This window comes from Corythoichthys intestinalis, chromosome 10, assembly GCF_030265065.1.
Source record: "Corythoichthys intestinalis isolate RoL2023-P3 chromosome 10, ASM3026506v1, whole genome shotgun sequence".
In the NCBI taxonomy this organism is placed as follows: Eukaryota; Metazoa; Chordata; class Actinopteri; order Syngnathiformes; family Syngnathidae; genus Corythoichthys; species Corythoichthys intestinalis.
The window spans coordinates 47,502,070-47,523,513 of record NC_080404.1 but is presented as its reverse complement, the minus strand read 5'-3'; the positions used below and the strand labels follow the sequence as shown (position 1 = coordinate 47,523,513).

Sequence of the window (21,444 nt, the reverse complement as noted above, 5' to 3'; positions counted from 1 at the left end):
AGTCTGGGACCCAGCCCATTAACGGCCTCTCGAGCCAGTACAAAATCAATCGACAAATCAGATTCGTTTATTTGCGTGACGTGTTCTTAACGAGCAACGTCACTCTTCCGCGTCGGGAGTCGTCTCCACAACAACACAAATGGCGAACAGGAGAGCCGAGAATATATTCCAAGTTTTAAATGACCAAAAACACATCGACACAAGTCATTGACAACAGTCTGTCTCATGCTAGCCATGTTGAATAAACTCCGCTCTCCTCGTATGTTTACTTCCGCGCGCAAGTCCCCCGTCCCGCCCGTCGCTGATTGGTCCACTCCGCTATCTGTTTGCTGTGGCTTGCTCCGCCCTGGAAATTTTATCCGCTTAATGGTGGCCAGACTCAATAGCTGGAACAGCGGTGAGTCTGGAGTACCAGGCTACCATCTGCACATCTTTCGTTGAAATCTCTCGTAATTTTTCTTTTCCGTCCACATCTAGGGAGGTTAGCCACAGTGCCATGGGCTTTACACTTATTGATGACACTGTGCACTGTAGACACAGGAACATTTAGGTCTTTGGAGATGGACTTCTAGCCTTGACATTGCCCATGCTTCCTCACAATTTTGCTTCTCAAGTTCTCAGACAGTTCTTTGGTCTTCTTTCTTTTCTCCATGCTCAATGTGGTACACAAGGATACAGGACAGATGTTGAGTCAACTTTAATCCATTTTAACTGGCTGCAAGTGTGATTTAGTTATTGCCACCACCTGTTATGTGCAGTGTTGGGAATAACGCCGTTATAAATATAACGCCGGTACATAAAAGCGTTATTTTTTTCTAAACGGGGTAATCTAACTAATTATTGTTTCCGCCGTTACAACGCCGTTACCATTACTGACGGTCAAAAGCGGTGCGTTACTTACTTTGAATAAATTGAAGAAACTACCTACCAACCGTAGCGAGTCTACTCTGCTCTGTTTATTTGTCATTCAAGACTTTGGGTGCGTTCAGGTTCATGGCGATGAAAATAGTAAACACACATAGCCTACCTTTGCGAGAACGATGCAGTTGCCGTTTGATACGGTCATAATGTGCAGGTCCTGCACCCATCCGCAGCAAAACTGTTTGTAGCTATTTGTAATTTCGGAATCGCTGATGAGTTTAATAACATACACCAAGCAATAAATACAGCAGAATGTCCATTTCGCGTAATTGTGGAAGCCCGCCAACATCTTTACTCCATTTGTCATCGGCTTGCTCGTAAGGGTCAACATTGTTCACATCCTTAAGTTTGATCACATATCTGTTCTTCGCCTTAGTAACAAGTTTGTCTCTTTATCGAACTGGCAAGTTTAATGTCCCGCGAGCCAGACCTGCTTCCAATATGGCTGCGTCGTTGTCAAATCTCACGTGATCCCCCATTCTGTGACGTAAATGCTCGAGCCCAATAGCGCACGTACTTCTGAGCCGGTGTTTTCACACACAAACCGGAACAGCGCGTGCGGCAAACACACACACGCAAAACAGATGCAGAGGGATATGATGGCAGAGCATTCAGAGGAAAATTTGTCCTTTACGAGGTGGCGATATAAACGCTATTTCAAGTTGGTCGAAATTAAAGGAAAGAACGTGCATGTAAAGTGTAATTTATGTCCCGGGGCAAAGCTTTTGTCGACATCTGTGGTAAGCAATTCAAATCTGTTTATTTTTGTTGCACTTCAAATGTAAGATAAATCTGTTGCTGGTGAGGTGCAATAAATATTACAAGGTTCTATAACACAACTACCTGTCTGTCTGTAACTGACTCGAATACTGTTCAGAAAATTTCAAATTGACATACAACAACTTCTTTTTAAAGTAACAGAAATAGTTACTTTCCCTGGTAACCAGTGTTGGGAGTAACGCCGTTACATAACGGCGTTATTATTTCAGTAACGGGGTAATCTAACTAATTTTTCCGCCGTTACAACGCCGTTGCCGTTACTGACGGTCAAAAGCGGTGCGTTACTTACTCTGAATAAATTGAAGAAACTACCAGCCGTGTCGAGTCGACTGTCTGCTCTGTTGATTTGTCATCCAAGACTTGGGGTGCGTTCAGGTTCGAGAATAGCGCACGTACTTCTGACTCCAAGCTGTCTGTCCCTGCTCATTCAATTAGACAATGCTTTCCAAAGTTTGGTAACGTTTCTGTGTTTGCTACACCTGATGCTAGCCTCGTTCCCATCTCCCACTGTCAGCCAGCGATAATTCTGCTTCCATCTTGAGGACACCTGGCGCTTTGAAGGTGACGTGAATTGCCGGGAAACGAGCCTACCTAAATGCATCCCCTCGAGAGATGCGATGGAAGTGATTGTGATTGGCTGAGGTTTAGAGTCATGTGTCGTGGTAAGCCAATTAGAGCCGGTGATATCACAAGCAAACTGGAACAGCGCGTGCGGCAAACACACATACGCAAAACAGATGCACAGGGTCGGGATGACAGAGCATTCAGAAGAAAAATTGTCCTTTAAGAGGTGGAGATATAGACACTATTTCAAGTTTGTCGAAATTAAAGGAAAGAACCTGCATGTAATGTGTAATTTATGTCCCGGGGCAAAGCTTTAGTCGACATCTGTGGTAAGCAATTCAAATCTGCTGAAGCACCTAAGTTAACTACCTGTCTGTTCTTCTCTATTCCACTGACTCGAATACTGCTCAGAAAATTTCAAATTCTTTGACATACAACAAGTTCTTTTTAAAGTAACGGATATAGTTACTTTCCCTGGTAACTAGTTACTTTTACTATAGAGTAATTCAGTTACTAACTCAGTTACTTTTTGGAAGAAGTAGTGAGTAATATAACTAATTACTTTTTTAAAGTAACGTGCCCAACACTGCAGGTAACTAGTTACTTTTACTAAAGAGTAATTCAGTTACTAACTCAGTTACTTTTTGGAAGAAGTAGTGAGTAGGTATAACTAATTACTTTTTTAAAGTAACGTGCCCAACACTGGCCACAGGTAAGTAACAGGTGCTGTTAATTACACAAATTAGATAAGCATCACATGATTTTTCAAAGGGTGCCAATACTTTGGTCTGGCCCATTTTTGCAGTTTTGTGTAGGATGATGATGTAATTTTTTTTCATTTTCTTCTGTGCTTTTTCATTGCAAGAAAAATAAATGAAGATACTACAACCAAAGCATTTGTAATTGCAATCATTTTCTGGGAGAAATTGAGCATTATCTGACAGAATTGCCGGGGTTCCAATACTTTTGTTTTTGGATAGGTTTTTTTGGGGGGAAGGTGTTTTGAGGTATTTAAAGGGTTAATTCCAGTTTACACGGAAATCCACGTTACATCGCCAGTGCAGGAACGGAACTTGTTCGTAAACCGGGGACTACCTGTATTTAGTAGTGGCATTTGAAATACACATTATTGCAATGTACTGTATGTAAGTACTGGTATATAAACTAAATGTTAAATAAAAATCAAAACACTATTAGCTGAAATGCCCTATGGTTTTGTTGACTTTTGAGCCATTGCTATTCACCCTATTATAATTCACTTGAATTTCAAACTGCCTTTTACGGCATTTGACCTTGTAGGTTCCACTGTATATTCTCCTCTGATGTCCCCCAGTCTGCCTCACACACTGAAAACCTGCCAATTTATTATTATTTTTAAAAAGACCCTGCTATAATCACGTGACTCATCTGATCACAAGTTCACAAACACAGCCTGCAGTCTATTACACTCCCCACAAATGTCTCATTAAAGGCTAAAACCACTGGGGCGGGTAAGCAGACACCTAGAGTTGAGAGAGAAAAGGTCTGGAAGGCCAGTACTCATTCGAGCAGAATTCCACTCTTGAAGAAGGGTGTTGTTCCCAGTCGAATCCTCTTGATAGGCAAGATGGAGAGGACACTGTCAGTCATGTTGCACATGCACTTTGCAGGGGTGAGGCACCTGTGGATGACCAGGGAACAGCGGACGGACAAGCAGACTTTGGGAATAATGTCATCGCCAGATATAAGTGACATCATCATGCGATTTTAAAATCAGTTCTGTTAGAGGTCGGGCCTTTCAATCTTTGAGAAGGTCTTTGTGCGTCAGATTTGGTTATTTCACAGTGGCTCTACATGCAAAAAGTCAGGATCAGCATCGAAGTGATGAGGTTTTGGGAGGAAAGCGCCTTGGATCGCCACTATTCCACCAAGACGAGAAGTGGGAATAGAGAAGGTTGACGGGGAGACGGGCATTGAGTTTTTAGTTGTGTCTGTGAGCTGCTGCTTGCCTTCTCTTCCTTGTGTTCCTCCACACTGCTCGATGGGGAAAGGACTTCCACGATTGCTTCACTGTGGACTGTTGCTTCCCATTCAGAGGAGCTCCACACACATACACACACAGGCACGCCATCTCTTAACCCTGATTCATTTCCCCTCAACCCTGGGACCAGCACCCTTCCTGGTCCTTAGATGACATTGTCAAAGAGCTGCATGGACTGCATGATATTCTCATCCTGAGGAAAAAAAAAATTTTTAGGATGAAGATGCGAATCTACTGATTTATTCATCTACATATCTCATTACATCAGTGATTTTCAACAAGTCTATTTCACTATCTGTGCTTTACCTTTTTACATGACTCGATGAATTCCTCTATAGTAACCACTCCATCTTTATTTCTATCCATTTTCTGAAAGAAAAAAAAAAAAACAGCAGCCACTAGAGTTTTAATCACCTCATAACTACTGGTGTACATTCGCAATATTTCTCATTTGTTTGTTTGTTGACCTGGAAAAAGCTCTCTACATGGTCTCTGGGAGCATCGTCCTGCATAGTGGGATACGTGTACTTCCCCATCATGTCGTAGATGGACCTCATGATGTCCAGCATCTCCTGCAAAGAGTACAGTATCATGAATGAGCCCAGATTTAAAACTAAATTAGAGTGCTTAAGAAGCTATGTAACTTAACTATAACTATTAACTATTAACTATATTCTCCCACAGGTATAATGCACTACTTGACTCTCTATATTATTCATTCTTTGCCTAACAAATTAAAATAAAAAATACGGACAAAAAAAAAAATAATAATAAAGCTTTGGTGCACATCAAAGCATTCATCAACAGATGGCAGTAAATTCCCACATGTTTTTAAATAACTTTTACACACGCTATAAAATGTTTATTACCATACAATGCATATATATATAATATATATATATATATATATATATATATATATTACTGGTGTCAACAATAATCGATGTGGCGATGCATCCCGATGCGGGCCATGGACGATGCGATTCGATGCGGGCAACAAGCCGAATCGATTCAGCACATATTAAAATATATAAGTCCGTTCAAAAATCTTCCAGTGATGCAATGGATTTGGTTTCCACATTTGTATTATTATTCTCATGTTTACCTGTAGAGGGAGCTATTGTACAAGCAATGCAGGGGGGACGAGGAACTCAAATCTGTTTCCTCACGGGAGTAACGTCACAGACATGCGCAATTGCGCAGTGGCACTCAAGAAAGCAGAGATAAGACATACTAACAATGGCTGAAGCGGTGAAAGAGGAAGCGCGAAAGATTACTGACGCACCAAAGACATTGAAAGCAGGCATATGGAGACATTTTGGCTTCTATGAGGTTGGTGGGAAACTTGACCAAACTTATGCGGTGTGTAAAAAATGAAAGACTGCTAGTGTGTGTAGAAAAAAAAAAAAGAAAGCCCTGGTCTCATTCAAAGCACTAATTAAATGCTGTGATGTTTTTTTTATTATTTTTATATATATTACTATTTTCATTTAACTACAACCAGGAATGACACAAGAGCCTATAAAAAGGTGTTTAATGTCTGACCGCTTGTGTTGCCTCATGATTCACGAAAAATATGCTTTGCTTTAGCATTTTAATGCATCCCAGGCTTTAATGCATCGTGATGCATTGCCGAATCGAACCGAATCGAATCGTGGCCCTCTTAATCGAATCGAATCGAATCGAATCGTGGCCCTCCGAATCGTAATCGAATCGAATCGTGAGGTCAGTGCCGATGCACACCTCTAATATATATATATATATATATATATATATATATATATATATATATATACTATTTTATTTTATTATTTTATTTTTTATCTCAAATGAATACCAGTCTGTGTCTGCTGTAAAATCTTATGCAAACTAATAAAAAATGGTCTCTTCTGAAGTAAATAAATGGCATGTTTCATCAGTTTAGTACATCTGTAATGATTGTTGGAAATACTTCAAGTAGTTCATGCTCTCAATTTTATTTTAAATATATATACACTGAAATTTTCGGACTAAGAGGCGCACCTGACTATAAGCCGCCCCCACCAAATTTGACACGAAAACGACATTTGTCCATTGATAAGATGCGCCAGAATATAAACCGTACCTGTCCTCACTGTTTTATGGCATATTTACACCAAAAGATATTACCGGTAACACTTTATTTGACAGTGGCGTCTTAAGACTGTCATAAGGCCGTCATAATTATGACATGACACTGTCATGAGCATTAATAAATGTTTATGACAGATGTCATTAAGTGTCCGGACTAGACATAAATACAGTTAGAGACAAAATTCTTTTTATTATCATTCTTATGACGCTGCTGTCAAATAATGTGTTACCTGTTAAATGAAATAAATCAGGAAATAATCTGCACTGGACTATAATCCACAGGATTCAAAACGAGGGGAAAAAGTAGCGGCTTATTGTCTGAAAATTACGGTAAATTGATTGCACTGGACTTACAGACAGCACAGAGGCTCTAATCATGGTTGCAGTGCTGCACAAGAACAGGCCCTAAGTAAAAGGGTCGTAGAGGCCAAGATCTATCAGAGCAGATCAGACCCGAGGTGCAGGCTATGCAAAGACGCTCCAGAGATAGCACATCGTAGGGTGTAAGATGCTAGCTGGATCAGCGCACATGGAGAGGCACAACTAAGTTGCTGGTATGGTATACAGGAACATTTGTTCCAAGTAGGGATGTGCCAGTTACCGGTTTTAACATTTGCCGTGGTATGAAAACGTCAAGGTTTGAAAACCACTATCATTTTCCATCATACCGTTGAACGGTATTGGCTAATTTTTCTGTCCCAAAAATGCAGCGAGAAATGGCTTGGAGCAGCAGCGCTCACCCCTCCCCCGGTTTTTGCTCTGTCGGTGACAGTGTGTCGCTGTAGAAACTACACCTGAGCTTTTTCAAAACCCCCTCAAAAAAGTCAAGTCTTGTATAGGAGTATTTCAGCTACCGAAAAGAAACAGATGGCTGCGGCTAAGAGGAGAAAGGACAGCTGACGTGCAGGCAACACCTCCAACATGATTCCTCATTTATGTGACCATCATCCGTCACTTTACACAAAATTTAAGGTAGGTAAAAACTTTAGGTTCCTGACTGACAAACAGGCTAACCGACCAGACACCATGGTGGTTGACAAAGACTAGAAGCCATTGGAAGTGATGGGTGTGGCAATACCAGCTGATGCCAACATAAAGAAGAAACTCGAGAAGGTGGAGAAGTACCAAGGGCTGAAAGACCAGTTGAAGTGTGTGTGGAAGTTGAAGGCTAATGTGCTTCACGTGCAGGGCTGTTAATAACGGCGTTAGAATTAGGGCTGCAGCTATCGAATATTTTAGTAATCGAGTAATCGACTGAAAATTCTATCGATTAATCGAGTAATCGGATAAAACAAATATATTTTTAGGTGAAGAGCAATTATAAATATACGTGAGAAAACAAGACATTTCATCTAATTTTGAACCATTTTCAGTCAATCAATGTCTTTATTTTCGATGTATATTGTTGAAAACAGCCAACAATTGCATCTCAGATGTAACTAGAAAAAAAAAAAAAAAAAAGACTAATTCACTGCTTTCACTCAAAAAACTTTAGATCTTATTACAAAAAAATATATATATATCTTACCTAAAAATGCCGTTACGCTTGATAACACACATCACTTAAAAGTTTGGATTTTTTCCCACGTCTTTCAATTGAATTTCTCTTTGTGTCAAGCCATTTTTAAGTTCTAGTTAAGTTTTAAGTTAGTCTAAACTGCAAGTCCTGATAGGATTTTGAGTTTTTGCAGTGTTCAAAATAAATGTATGATACAGGCTGTATTGGAGCACATTAGCACCAGTGCTACTTGGTGTTTTATCCAGCAATGACTACTGAGCTAAAATTGATAGTTAGCATGATTAAGTTTTTATTTTACACCCTCATCACTCCACAATGCTATGTTATGTTAAAGCCTGTATGTAAGACACGTTAGCCAAGCATCGACAGTGGTCATAATTAATAGAAACCTAGCCCTCCGCAGGGCTAACGTTACTTCAGAACAGTAACTTATTTATTAGCGCTTAGCGCTCTTTATTAGCGCTTAGCGCTGTACTGCTTTAAGATGGCGGCTGTTTACTAAAGCTGCCCAGACGCGGCCGAGTCTGCCATATAGCATCTAGTTCAACATACATGTGATCTCTATGAGACGCATGAGACGCTACCTGTACCAACGTAGCATCGTGCGGCCTAGTATTTAGCAACGTCGGCGTCGTTTGTGGCGGCTGTCGGCTGCAGTAAGTTTTTTTTTTCCCCCTTCTTCCTCTCCGCACGTGACAGCGCGTTGTCCCGCATTAAAAGTAGTCCGAGCAAAACGTGATGCTTAGAGCTGTCAAAATAAACGATTACTCGAGGTGAATAAAATTACTCGGATCATTTTTGAAACTCGAGTTACTCGAGTTGCTCGAGTACTCGTTTCAGCTCTAGTTAGAATATAACAGCGTTACAAACGGCGTTATTTTTTTCAGTAGTGATTTAATCTAATTAATTACTTTTCTCATCTTGACAACGTTGTTACCGTTACTGAAGTGGAAAGGCGTGCGTTACTATGCGTTACTATGTTGGTTGAATGATGCGAGAAAAGTCTGAGAGAGACAGTCTCACGGAGACGAGAGAGCAGAACAGGAGTGGGGAGGAGGCAAGGGAGTTGGGACGCCGTTGCAAACGCGATGCTAGGTGGCTCCAATAATACCTGACTGTAGCCGATAGCCTACAAACTACGCCCACATGATGCTACGGTAGATATCACATAATATAGAACTAGATGAAAATAACAGACACGGCAGCATTAGCAACATGTATAAAGAGCTAAATGCGTTAGTAAACAGCCGCCATCTTAAAGCAGTAGACCTTTCAGAAAGGCTCTGTTGTAGAGAAACTTCCGAGCGAACCTAAGTGTTTTTATCTAAAATGCTCCTAAATCAGCAAAATCATGACTTAAATCTATCTTTAAATGATGAAACAGTTTTAAAACTTACACATGTCGAAAGTAGACAGAAGGGAACTAATGCAATAACGGGAGCAATTTTAACAACTTTAACGGTTGATTCAAAACATTAAATGACTTCCACACATAGCAAAGGTTAGTATCTAGTTATCGCAATATCCGCAATACTCTGTGTCTAGTTTAGGGTAAAGAATTGGGCTTGGGCCAATTGTCCCAAAAACGCTTTAAACTTCACATTGTGTGACCTGTTCTTTTTTTTTTTTTTTTTTTTTTTTTTTTTTTTTGAGAAGTAACTAATTACTCTTATATTCAGATAACTGAGTTACTAACGGAATTATTTTTTGGGAGAAGTAATTTGTAACTGTAATTAATTAATTTTTTAAAGTAAGATTAACAACACTGTTCACGTGGCAGTGGGAGTACTCGGGGGCAGTAACCTCCAAACTGGGAGAAATCCTAGGGGCAACATCTGAAGCCTCAGTCTTAGGAACAGCTAAAATACTGTGCAGAACCCTTAATCTCCCAGGTCTCTGGTAGAGGACCCGAGCTTGAGGATGACACAGATACCACCCCACGAGGGGTAAGAGGCATAGGTTTTTTTAATATACTGTGTATGTTTTTCCTCTCCCCATATTATATGTCTATTATGATGATAAACATATAATGACATAATCAGTCATGTAGCACTCATGATAAAATAACTACATCATAGTTACAGTACATTAGTAATTAAGTACCTATATAAAAAATCACTATCAGCATCGCAGAATTATGAAAAATGGGCCAACATGAATTTAAGAGAACAAAATAAAACGTGTATATTTTCACTCTTATAAATCAATGAAAATAATGGACAAATGGATGGATATGGATGGATAAATCAATGATGTATCATGCAAGTAGTTCTGCAAACAATATTATACGTTGGCTGAACAAAAAAATTAATGACATGATTAAACAACCTAGGAACTATGAAAATGCAATAAAGGGGCCAACAGAGATAGCAAACATTTCTGCCAAATCTGTTTTTTTAAGCTTGTTAATAAAAAATATATATGAATGAATAATGAATACAAATTCCACAATAAATCATTTGACAATCAGCTCTGCCAAATGGAAATATTAGTAAAGTATTGTAGCAGACTACTTTGCATAACATAAAACTCATGTTAATGACAATCAGTGGAATTAAATAATTTTAAAAAGAGGGGAGGGTCAAACTGACATCCTTGGTGATGCAGCCATCCTTGTTCAGGTCGTACAGGTTAAATGCCCAGTTTAAGCGGTCGTTAATGGTCCCTCTCAAGATGATGGACAGGCCATACACAAAGTCCTGACACAGGAGGAAATATCTTAGTGTGGATAATACACCAATAACAACATGCTTAGAGTGCAGTGATCCCTCGTTTTTTGTGGTTAATGGGGACTAGAACCCGCCGCGATAAGTGAAAAACCGCAAAATAGCGCCTCCATTTTTTTTTTTTTTTTTGTATTCAATGTATTCATTAAGATTTAGCATTGGAAAGATATATATGTATATAAGATATGTTTTATTCACTTTTTTTCCCCAAAATATAATTACATTTTTTTTAATGTAAATATATTTTTTAATAAATGTTTTTTAAGCACTTCAAATGTAATAATTATGATAAGTTATAAGCATGTTACTGTCCCACCCAATTTTTTTTTTAAACAGAAATAAAGCAGAAAAATGTTTGGCTTTATTCAATGCTTAATTGAGTGAGTCCACTCAAATCCAAAGCTGCTCAGTTACACACAATGAGTTGTCACAGCAACTGTTTAACAAGTTAAACAATGATTGACGCATGCAGCGCTTTGAAGCTCAGTTCTCTGGCAAATTCAAACATCAAAGTTTGTCAATCATTGTTAAGTTTAACACGCAACTGTAGTACACTCACTGCCTGACCAACAACGAGCAGGGAGAGGAAGGGATGGAGGGAGAGGGAGACTACGCGATCGGCTCAGGACAGCTCATCTTTTTTTTTTTTTTCAAATTGAAAAAGAAATCCGCTATGGACTGAGAGCACGAAGTTTGAAGCCTGAAGTAGCGAGGGATCACTGTATATGCTAAAGGGCTCCTGATAGAAAAGAATACGGAGATCACCTCAAAACTAACGGAGCCGTTCTTGTCAGTGTCGAAGGCTTCAAAGAGGAAGTGTGCATACGTACTTGAATCTGCAAAAACACAGCACACAAGTTCTTCAAGTGCAACACCCTCCAACATCAAGAATGTTGGTGGATCACTAGATCATTTACAGTGTGCCTCGCCTCACCTCCCTGAGGAAAAAACTGGGAGTAGATGTTCTTAAAGTTCTCCTCATTCACTACACCGCTTGGACATTCCTAGCAAACAAAAAGAGCCGATGAATCAAGATAGAAAAATGAATAATTGCATCAATCCTATTTATTATTGGACTTTTTTTCTCTTTGCACTCTTACATTCTTGAAGCCCCTGTAGAGAACCTGAAGTTCCTTCTTGGAGAACTTTGTCTGCTCCTGCAGCTTGTCCATGCTTTCCGGTCGATGGCACACGGTGGAGAGCTCAAAGTCATCTTCTACACTGTCTGCATGAGGGACACACATACACACTCGCCTTAGCATCATCGCACGCGTGAGCGCATCTCATGTTGAGGTGAAGTCTTGTTACAGTACGATGACCACCTAAGGTTCCAGATTAATTAAACACTTTGAAACAGAGCTCAAACCAAGTTTTAGAGCAAGTTGAGGGGGAGGAAATAATGGTCCAATAATGATGGGAGTAGACTGTGATAAACACATTTGAAGGCAGATATCCATATAGCAAGGGCGTAGGTTTGCATAGGGACAGTGGGACATAACACTACCAACTTTTCAGGATGCTCAAATTGTCCCCACCAACTTTCACGCAACCTTATTTGTAGCCATTTACCATTATATAATGACTTCAATTATATACAGTAGGTAATTAAGATTGTCTTCCCACGTTGTAAGGATACAATTAACTCTACCATTATTAAGTGAATTACAGTACTTTCAATATGTTCAGACTTACATTGACCCCTTTTCACTTGCTGAATGTATTAGTCCACCTCTCCCCCCAAACTTAAGTTTGATTGGCTGATGACATGACCCCCTCCCTCCCTCCACACACAGATTTTCACAGCCAGACACTTATTCTGGAAGTTTTCAAAATGTTTCTTTAGTAGCTTTTGAAAACAAAGCTTTAAATCAAACCGTGTACCACCTAGACCAGGGGTCATGAATTAAAAATCCTCTGGGTCCGAAATTACAAAATTACAACAATCTCGGGTCCGGAAATATTTTTAATGCTTCTTTTTTCCCCAAAAATACAAACGTATCTTTACGGGGCCATGCTGATAATTACAACATTCAAAAATGTAAATATAAAAAATAAATTTATAGTAAGTAATGAAAAATAATAATTAATTAATTTGTAATAAATAATAAAGCGATCATATTGAACCCTTAATTCCGCTATTTTTTGAGAACGGGTGTCAGAGTTCATAGAGAAACTTTGCAAAAAAGCTGCGTGCTTCGTCTCATAGTGCCTTTTCAAATTGCTGCTTTTTACAAGCACTACCGTTGTTCGGCCATTCCTTACTACACGGCGAAACGTCTACACAACGCTCAGCGCTTGCGCAAGCATGCGAACGCATGCGCACATCAGTCAGAAGCGGCGAGTACTCACTATTTTTGTTTTTATTTAGTTTTTTAGAACCTTTTTCATTGCCTCAAAAATACTTTTTGCATGTATTACCCTCTCAAACTTTTAACCATTGTAGTTTTTTGTGCTAGCTTTGAAGCAGTTGACCACATTAGCTATTTAAACCGTCCTTATTAGGTATAACAGCATTTAAGTATTTTTTAAAGGTATTTTTAGGATGTTCTGCCTGTATGCATCCAAACAAAACAAGTTTAGCGCACATGGTAGTACTTTGGGTGTCAAATTCGACTAATGTAGGACGTTTTGCCGATGTAGCAGATTTTGGCAGAACACCGTCTCTGAACACATGAGGCATAGCGGTCTTGTGCTGCCGCCAGGTAACATGAACAAAAATGTGTTGGTCTACTCCTCCTTAAACACTCCGTTTTCTGCATCAATCTTGCGTAGTTTCGAGCATGCCATTTGCCGTGCCTTTTCGCATCTTCCTCCAACTTCATTCGGCTCAGTTTTTGGCTGTCACTCCGCGGAGTCTGGAAAACGAGTGTGAGACATGCTGTTCTAAAAATAACTTTTAAATGCTTCACTCCCATTGGCTGGCTCACACGCGTCACCGCTAAGGTTTCTGTTTGTTGCCCACCTCCACTCTGCAAACCCGCAGAAAAAGATGACTTTTGTTGTTGCAACGTGTATTAGTCCGGACAACTTGAGATCCGGTCCAGACGGCTTGGGGGTCCGGAACCGGACCGAGGTCCGCGGTTCCGTGACCTCTGACCTAAACCAATACATATGCACTGCAAAACCTCACCTCCTTAAAACTGGGGGGGGGGGGGGGACTTTGTTTTCAGTGTAAATCTACTAGAAATAAGTGAAATTATCTGCCAGTGCTTCAAGAAAATTTTACTCACTTAGATTTCTTGAAATAACAAAAATACCTCACTGAAAATAAGCCTAACACCTATTTTAAGCAAAACGTTTGTATATTTAATATTTAATAGAACATATACTGTAGTAATATTTACTTAAAATAAGTGGAAGAATCTGACACATTAATCTGTTAACTAGCCTTTAAAACTCAAAACAAGATGGAGAAAATTATTCGACTAAATTTAAGAAAAAATATAAGATAAAGACATTATAAATTTGCAGTTTGAAAGTTAGTATAAGTCAATACATATTTATTTTGCATCAAACATTTAGCCTATCAATTAATTAGGTTCATATTAATGAGTAACATTGTGAGCAACTGCTTAGATTTTTGTTAGATTTTTTTATTTTATTTTATGGCATTAGTTATCTCTATAAACTGTTATAATGGTAGAGTACAATAACCCATTACATAACCACATTCAGCCAAAGACACACCAAAAAAAAAAAAAAAAAAAAAAAATCATTGAATGTCCACAAGAAAAAAAAAATTCATCAATGAAGCATTATTCGTCCAAAGAGCATGAGTGCCCTCTGGTGGAGAACATAGTTCCTAGTTTGAATAGTGAATACTGTAGTTCCTTCATAATTAATATTATGAAATTAAAAGCATCATATCTCCATGTTTTCCGTGGTCAATCAGTGCCAAATAAAAACTGGGAGAGAGTTTAAAATCCATGCTTTCAAGTCATGTTGAGGGCAGAACTCTATGTCAAATACTTAATTTTTTAATGGTTAAAGACAACACATGATTGAACAGGCCGTGTGAACATGGAACAGCAAGCTTGCATCTGATTGGTATAATGGAGTCGTGTGATTATTGTTGCGACATCTCATTGGTGAAACTGGTTGAGCTACTCTTGGCATCGCTGGCAAAAGAAGTAAATCTAATACGTAGAATAAAGCGCAAAAATGTAACGACTTTTGTTTAGCCCAAAGCAGAGAAGTAAGAGTAGCTTTTTTTTCTTCACAAATCTACTCAAGTAAAAAGTATAGCTTTGTAAAACTACTTAGAAGTACATTTTTCTCAAAAAGTTGCTCAAGTAAATGTAACATCAAATACATGTATGTAAATGTACATGTAACGTGTTACGACCCACCTCTGGTATAGTGTCACTACTATTATCCAAAAAAAACCATAGAAGTTGGTCATGTTACCACAGTTTTGGAGGGAAATTAACTTCACTCATCTTTCAAAGAAGGGAAACAAATGGCTTGAGAGTAAGCCCATTTAATTTCTCTTCCGAAGTAAAAAAAAAAAAATAAATACAATTTTTTGAGCTTTAAAACAGTTTACATGCGTTTTAATGCTTTAGTAAGCTAAACTATTGGTCTATACCAGTGGTTCTTGACCTGGGTTCGGTCGAACCCCAGGGGTTCAGTGAGTAAGTCTAAGGGGTTCGGTGAAGGTAAAGAAACGCAGAGCCCTGTTTTCGTACGCTGATTATATCTAGGCAAAGTGGCTTTTTAGACCAGGTTTCGGACTGGTTTGCTCCCGATTTACAGGCTGGATCCATTTCGTTTAACTGTTAGGCCTCTATCTAATGGGAGAAGTGAAGAGAATGCCACCGGCCGCTAGGGGGCATCGCCGTTCCATAGTAATGTTATTCATCTCAACAGTGGGAGAGTTGTTAGTTGTATGAGACGTTTATGCTATTGCTATGTGCTATTTGTGCTCCACACATATTTCTGTAAGTCTACTCTCTGTTAATGTCAATCATGTGCCTCTTGTTGTATTTTGGCTTATAAATGTACAGAGAAAGATATGTTATCTATTGTGTTGGTACTTGTTCTGTTTTCTTCTATTCAGTTAAGTTAGTATGCTGTGGCTAATTAGCTATTTTCTTGTTCTTCAGGGTTCCTTCATCTTTGTCAATAAATGAGAATTATAACGACATTGAGGGGTATTTCTTCAAGACGGAACTGGTTTGCTCAGTGGAAGGTTGACTCGCACTTGGTATAAGGGAATACAACAGACCAATGGGCAGCGTGGTCTCAAATTTTGACCTGTTTTCAAATGAGAATGAGAAGAATTTTGAACGGGAATTATCCACATTATTAGCTTGCTAGCTTAGATATATCAGTTTTGAATTTGAAAAAAAAAAAAAAAAAAAAAAACTTTATTATCTAATTCCAAAGGGTTTGGCGAATCCACATCTGAAACTTGTGGAGTTCGGTACCTTTAGCAAGGTTAAGAACCACTGGTCTATACAGTGAATATGATGCTATCTCTCAACAGCGTAAAAATGCATTTTTACCAAAATGATGGGTGTGGAGTAAATTGTGGCTCAGGGACAATGGTAACCGCACCAAGAGCCAGTTGTAGCACAAGACCAATCTTTTCCCGAACGCTGTTGATTTACGATCCAATGAGATTGTTCCTAAGGATTTACCACATTCTAAACTAATTGTACGTACAGTATTTCAGTTGCAGGCTTAACCTTCGTCTTGCTTTAAAGGCACATTAAGTAAAAACCGGCACGACGGCATGAAAAAGATAATAAGCACATAAACAGCATTTTTCTCAACTAGTGTCCTCTACTTTCATGTGCCATTCCCCAAAGGGCTGCCAGGTGACAGACATGAACGCCACCCTCAGAAAGACACTCACACTCTCATTGTTATTATCCCAATTCATGAGAAAGCTTGCCCACACACGATCAATAGTTACAAGCCCATTTGGACTCTTTTGCAGAACAAAACAGCAGCATCTGAAGCACATGTTGAATTTAAGTGTTGAGATCTCCGCCTTGCAAAGTTACCCATTCTGTTTCAAGATGTATCTTTGTTACATGGAGACAGTATTGTGCGTGTCCATATTTCATTTCTAGGAAATCTACCAGGGCTATTTGACTGCCACGTACTATACAGTTCTTTCCTAGCATTTCTCTCTAAGAGTGATTTCTATTTTGTTTTCAACTCCAGTTTGACTAATACACTAATTTTCTTCTACATAAGCCTCCCTCCTCTTATGTTGAGTCAATGAACTGCCCCCAGACATTTTTGTGGGTATATAGTCATCTTTTAAACAGAACTAATTATACATGCATTTCAGAGCATACTATTCAGAAATTGAGAACTGAAGTAACATTAAATATTAAAATACAAAATAAATGAGGCATCAAAACAAGATGTTTCCCTTCGATCCCTGCATTGACTACAAACTGAGAAGAAACAAGAGCTCGGGAGAAGCATGTATAAAGAGGGATGCACATAAAATTCTTGGATTTATTCTGAAATGAACACCAGGATTTGTTGCTTAGTATTGTTTCCTGGTGGTCATTATTTTTTATTTGATTTGAATAATTTTATTGTCATCATCATCGGTATCATTTACAATCATTGACAATTACAAAATGTGATATGATTTGCCCGAAGGAACCGAAGAAGAAGACCAAGGCGGACGGGAAGAAGCATATGCTTATCAGTCCCCATCCGCCATACAACTGAAAACGCAAATTCAGACATGGTACATACATCAGATGGCCACAAAACTGTACAATAAACAATCTGGGTTTAGTAACTCAGCGTCCAGTCAGGCAGCTTGATTAATTTCAGGGCGTACAAAGTTATGGCTTTGTCATGTCCCTGACATTTTTGCATCTGTTTGCTGTGGGAACATTTTGTTGTGGCTATGTGTGTGGCAAGATTATGTGTTATCACAGCTGGTGTGAGTAGGGTTAGAAAGATCACTTTTTTATCAGACATGACGTCTCCATGCTTATTATTGGTTTTATACAGTATCTTTTCCATATACTCAGTAAACTAGACATTTGAATCAGGAGCTCGGTAGATACAGCAGATAATTATGTTTTTACGTGTCATGTTATATTCGTGCAAATTAAAGTCAGAGCCTTTGTTATCTTTACTAGATAATCCTTAATGAGTTCAAGATTCTTGTAGAGACTCCTGCCGTTGATAAGTTTCAGTTTACTGTCCACATCCACAAATTGTTATACTGGTCCGCTGTGTAGTATTTACAGTTATCCAGAAGTTGTGGTCCAGAAGTATGGTTTCAGATGTCATCATTAATTTTCGTCAGCTGGTCAAGACTCGTAATTGCTTTAATCTTCATATCTTGCATCTTGACAAGGATCCTGCAATCCGAGACCCAGGTGTTGGCTATTTTCCCAGCTTTCTTGAGTTGACGTGCTTTTCTTGCAATTTCGGCATTTCGGCGAGTCAAGTTGTCATTCAAAAAAATCTTCGACCCTTTCAGGTGGCGGCGCTGGTTAAGCAGGGCAGTCTTGGTCTTGTGGTCTGCCAGCTTCATGAGCACCGTCGCCGGTCCTGATGGGAGCAGAAAGCAGCGACGGACGTCCAGCGGTTCCATGTTTATTCCATACTCTTTCAGCTTAGCAATTGCCAGTTGCGCCATTGTGTCACCTGGGCTAGGCGTCAGTTGTAATCCAGAAATGATGAGCTCATTTGCGCGTCGGCACTGGTCGAGATCGTCAGCCAAAACTTCGAGCCTCTTGATGCGAACATCTCTCTCCTCAACCGCCTGCTTGACTTTCTCGTTTTCAGCGCGAATTAACTGGAGCTCTCTGACGATTTCTTGATTCCGGTTTTGAATCAAGCCAGTCAAGGAGACCTCCAACTTCTGTATGGAGGATTTTATTTCATCGAAGTCTCCAGGTTTCAAATTCTTTGGAGCCATAGTGGGAGTCTAGGTTGCTGGCCCTGAGCGCTTATCGGTTAAGATAAGAGAGTGCTTCAGGAGCTCAGAGAGTGCGTCTGTACAAGGTGAAGTTCAGCCACGGAATTTTCCTTTGGTCCAGGAAAAGTCCGAACAGTGGGCCACATTTGCCCTGTCTATAGTCTTTCTTCCTCAAAGACTTTATGAAATATAAATTGACGTACTGTATGTCCTACTTTTATTTCAATGTAAAAGTGTGTCAACAGTGCAAGAGTACACAGCTGCATTTATAATGTCCCAGAAGCTACAAACAAAATGTATAAATAAAAAGTGTATAAACCAGTGTTGGTTTTGTCAACGATGACGATAACGAAACTATTTCGTCAATGAACAATTTTTTGACGATGATGTGAGTAGTTGAAAACGTGTCTTGGGAGACTAAAACCACAGACTTCACTATCAGTTGAAGAGACAGCTCCAACAGATATTGTGCCATGGCTTCCCGTAGGGGGGCGGGCCAGGCTGAGCTTCGCATCGCTTTCACTGCGATAAACACACGCTGCGTTCTAACACCGGATTTAAGTGGAAACAGGACGAAAGTTTTAGTGCATATAAGCAGGCAGGCGTGATTTGGTCGTGGATTCAAGGTAATTATATAAAATAGCACCATGCATGCACTTTGAAACGTTGTGGAAAAAAATGAAATGAATGGAAAAAATTAGCTTAACTTTAGCTTGAAATATTTACTTAAAATGAACAATAAATGCCCGTTTTTTTTTTTCTTCCTTTTAACCAAGAATCAAGACGGTTTTAAGTTTATTTCTATAGAAAGTCCGGGATTTACGTATTTATTTAAAACAATTTTCAACTTAAAAGCTCTTTGTTTTGTGATGGCCGCCATGTTGGATTTTGTATCCATACACAATAGCGTAACTTTATATTCAAATAATCAGGTAATTTTCGGCCAACTGCCCGTTTTTGTTGTTGTTGTTTTTTGGGGTGGGGGGGCAAAAACTAGTAATTTAGACATTTCTGGCTCCATACAAAAAGATCGTCTTTTACATGTTTTATGTTTACGTGGTTTATGTATGTTTACTTGTCTTGGGAGACTAAAACCACAGACTTCACCATCAGCTGACAAGACAGCTCCTACAGACAATGCACCACGGCTTTCAGTAGGGGGCCAGGCCAGGCAGAACTTCTTGGAAGCGTTTACTCCGATAAACTGAAACACGCTGCGTTCTAACACTGGATTTAAGTGGAAACAGGACAAAAGTTTTAGTGCATACAAGCAAGGCAGGAGTGATTTGGTCGAGGATTCAAGGTAATTATTATATAAAATAGCACCATGCATGCACTTTGAAACGTTGTGGAAAAAAATGAAATGAATGGAAAAAAGATCTTAACTTTAGCTTGAAATATTTACGTAAAATGAACCATAACTGCCCGTTTTTTTTTTCTTCCCCTTTAAACCAAGAATCAAGACGGTTTTACGTTTATTTCTATAGAAAGTCCGGGATTTACGTATTTATTTAAAAGAATTTTCAACTTAAAAAGCTCTTTGTTTTGTGATGGCCGCCATGTTGGATTTTGTATCTATACACAATAGCGTAACTTTACAATCAAATAGTCCGGTAATTTTCGGCCAACTGCCCGTTTTTTTTTTTTTTGGTTTTTTTGGGGGGGGGTGCAAAAAACTAGTAATTTAGACATTTCTGGGTCCATACAAAAAAAGATCGGCTTTTATGTGTTTTATTTTATGTAACATTTCAATCTAAAAATGACGAGGGCCAGATAGCCGACAAGACGTGCGGAGGAAATAGTGACATCAGAATTCAACCTAAACAAGCTTTGATTGTATATAGAAAAATGCCAATTTTGCTTTTGTTGAGTAAAATTAAAATATTTCTGCATGCTTTCCTCAAGTATTAAGTTTCTGATATGAAAATTGAATGATTTATTAGCTGTTGAAAACTTGTGTCAAAATTGCACTAAATTGAAAAAAATTCAGTCGCCATTTCGGGCAAAAACTTATATGATATGTGAAATATTGCTATTCATCCAGAAAATATAAATGATTCTCTCTACATTTGGTTATATTTGTGCATCTAGCATAATATCTGTGAAATTTTTAGCCATTTTATTTTGTTATACCTATATAAAAAATAATTAATCTGGATTTTATGAGGAAACGACTGAACTTTCTGATGCCGCAGCTCATGGAGACTCATATATGCCTAAGGGAGGTGCCTGTTTTGGTTTTAGGTTGCTAGCGGCTTTGATTTTGAAAATATCCGAATTTTAAGTTTTTGAAAATGGGCCTCCATGGAGCGGCCCTGCACACCGTTTCCGGTCAACTGATAGTGAAGTCTATGCTAAAACATAACGAGACGGTTTAAGCGTGTGCCCATTCCAGGCTCCTTTTGCGAAATACGTCAGGTGCTGCTTGGTAAGTTTATTTTTCTTATATTGGCTAGATATGTCATTTTGCGTTAGCCTTTAAAGGTCTGTGCTGAATGATCATCACACACTAAATGTAACTTGTAGCATTAGCATAGCATTCGCGTTGTCGTTTGTTTTCCTGCTGAGTGTGTATTGTCATCACGAAGATGGGGATGTCCTTGTAGACTCTACAATTATGTCTTTGCGTCTGTAAATGTTCATTTGAAATAGTTGGAAACCTTTTTATTTATTCATTTAATTATTCGTGGACTAAAATCTTTGAAGTTTATAGATGAAAACATTGAGTAATTGTCAACTAAAACTACCGTAAATGAAATTTGGATAAGTTTCCGTGGATTAAAACTAGACGAAGACAAACACACATTTTCCATATGAGTAAAATATGACTAATAAGTATTTTCGTCCAAAAGACTAAGACGAAGACAAAAACTAAAAGGGCTACCCAAAAAAA

At 38.9% G+C, this 21,444-nt stretch overlaps 1 protein-coding gene across 6 annotated transcripts in view; it reads right to left on the bottom strand.

The window, feature by feature from the left end:
- Positions 1-3,207: 3,207 nt before the first annotated feature.
- The window catches only part of LOC130922947 (Kv channel-interacting protein 2), a 311,907-nt gene continuing 293,670 nt past the window's right edge, over positions 3,208-21,444 (bottom strand). For 3 of the 6 annotated variants that reach the window (XM_057848242.1, XM_057848241.1, XM_057848240.1), the window contains 7 exons: positions 11,743-11,867; positions 11,577-11,646; positions 11,408-11,478; positions 10,508-10,615; positions 4,753-4,857; positions 4,592-4,654; positions 3,210-4,478 (listed from right to left, as the gene is read on the bottom strand). In XM_057848242.1, the coding sequence (XP_057704225.1) occupies positions 4,431-4,478; positions 4,592-4,654; positions 4,753-4,857; positions 10,508-10,615; positions 11,408-11,478; positions 11,577-11,646; positions 11,743-11,814 (537 nt within the window). In that variant the 5' untranslated portion in view covers positions 11,815-11,867 and the 3' untranslated portion in view covers positions 3,210-4,430. Of the gene's footprint in view, positions 4,479-4,591; positions 4,655-4,752; positions 4,858-10,507; positions 10,616-11,407; positions 11,479-11,576; positions 11,647-11,742; positions 11,868-21,444 lie in introns of all 6 variants that reach the window. The other 3 variants (XM_057848238.1, XM_057848239.1, XM_057848237.1) reach the window with 2 other exon arrangements.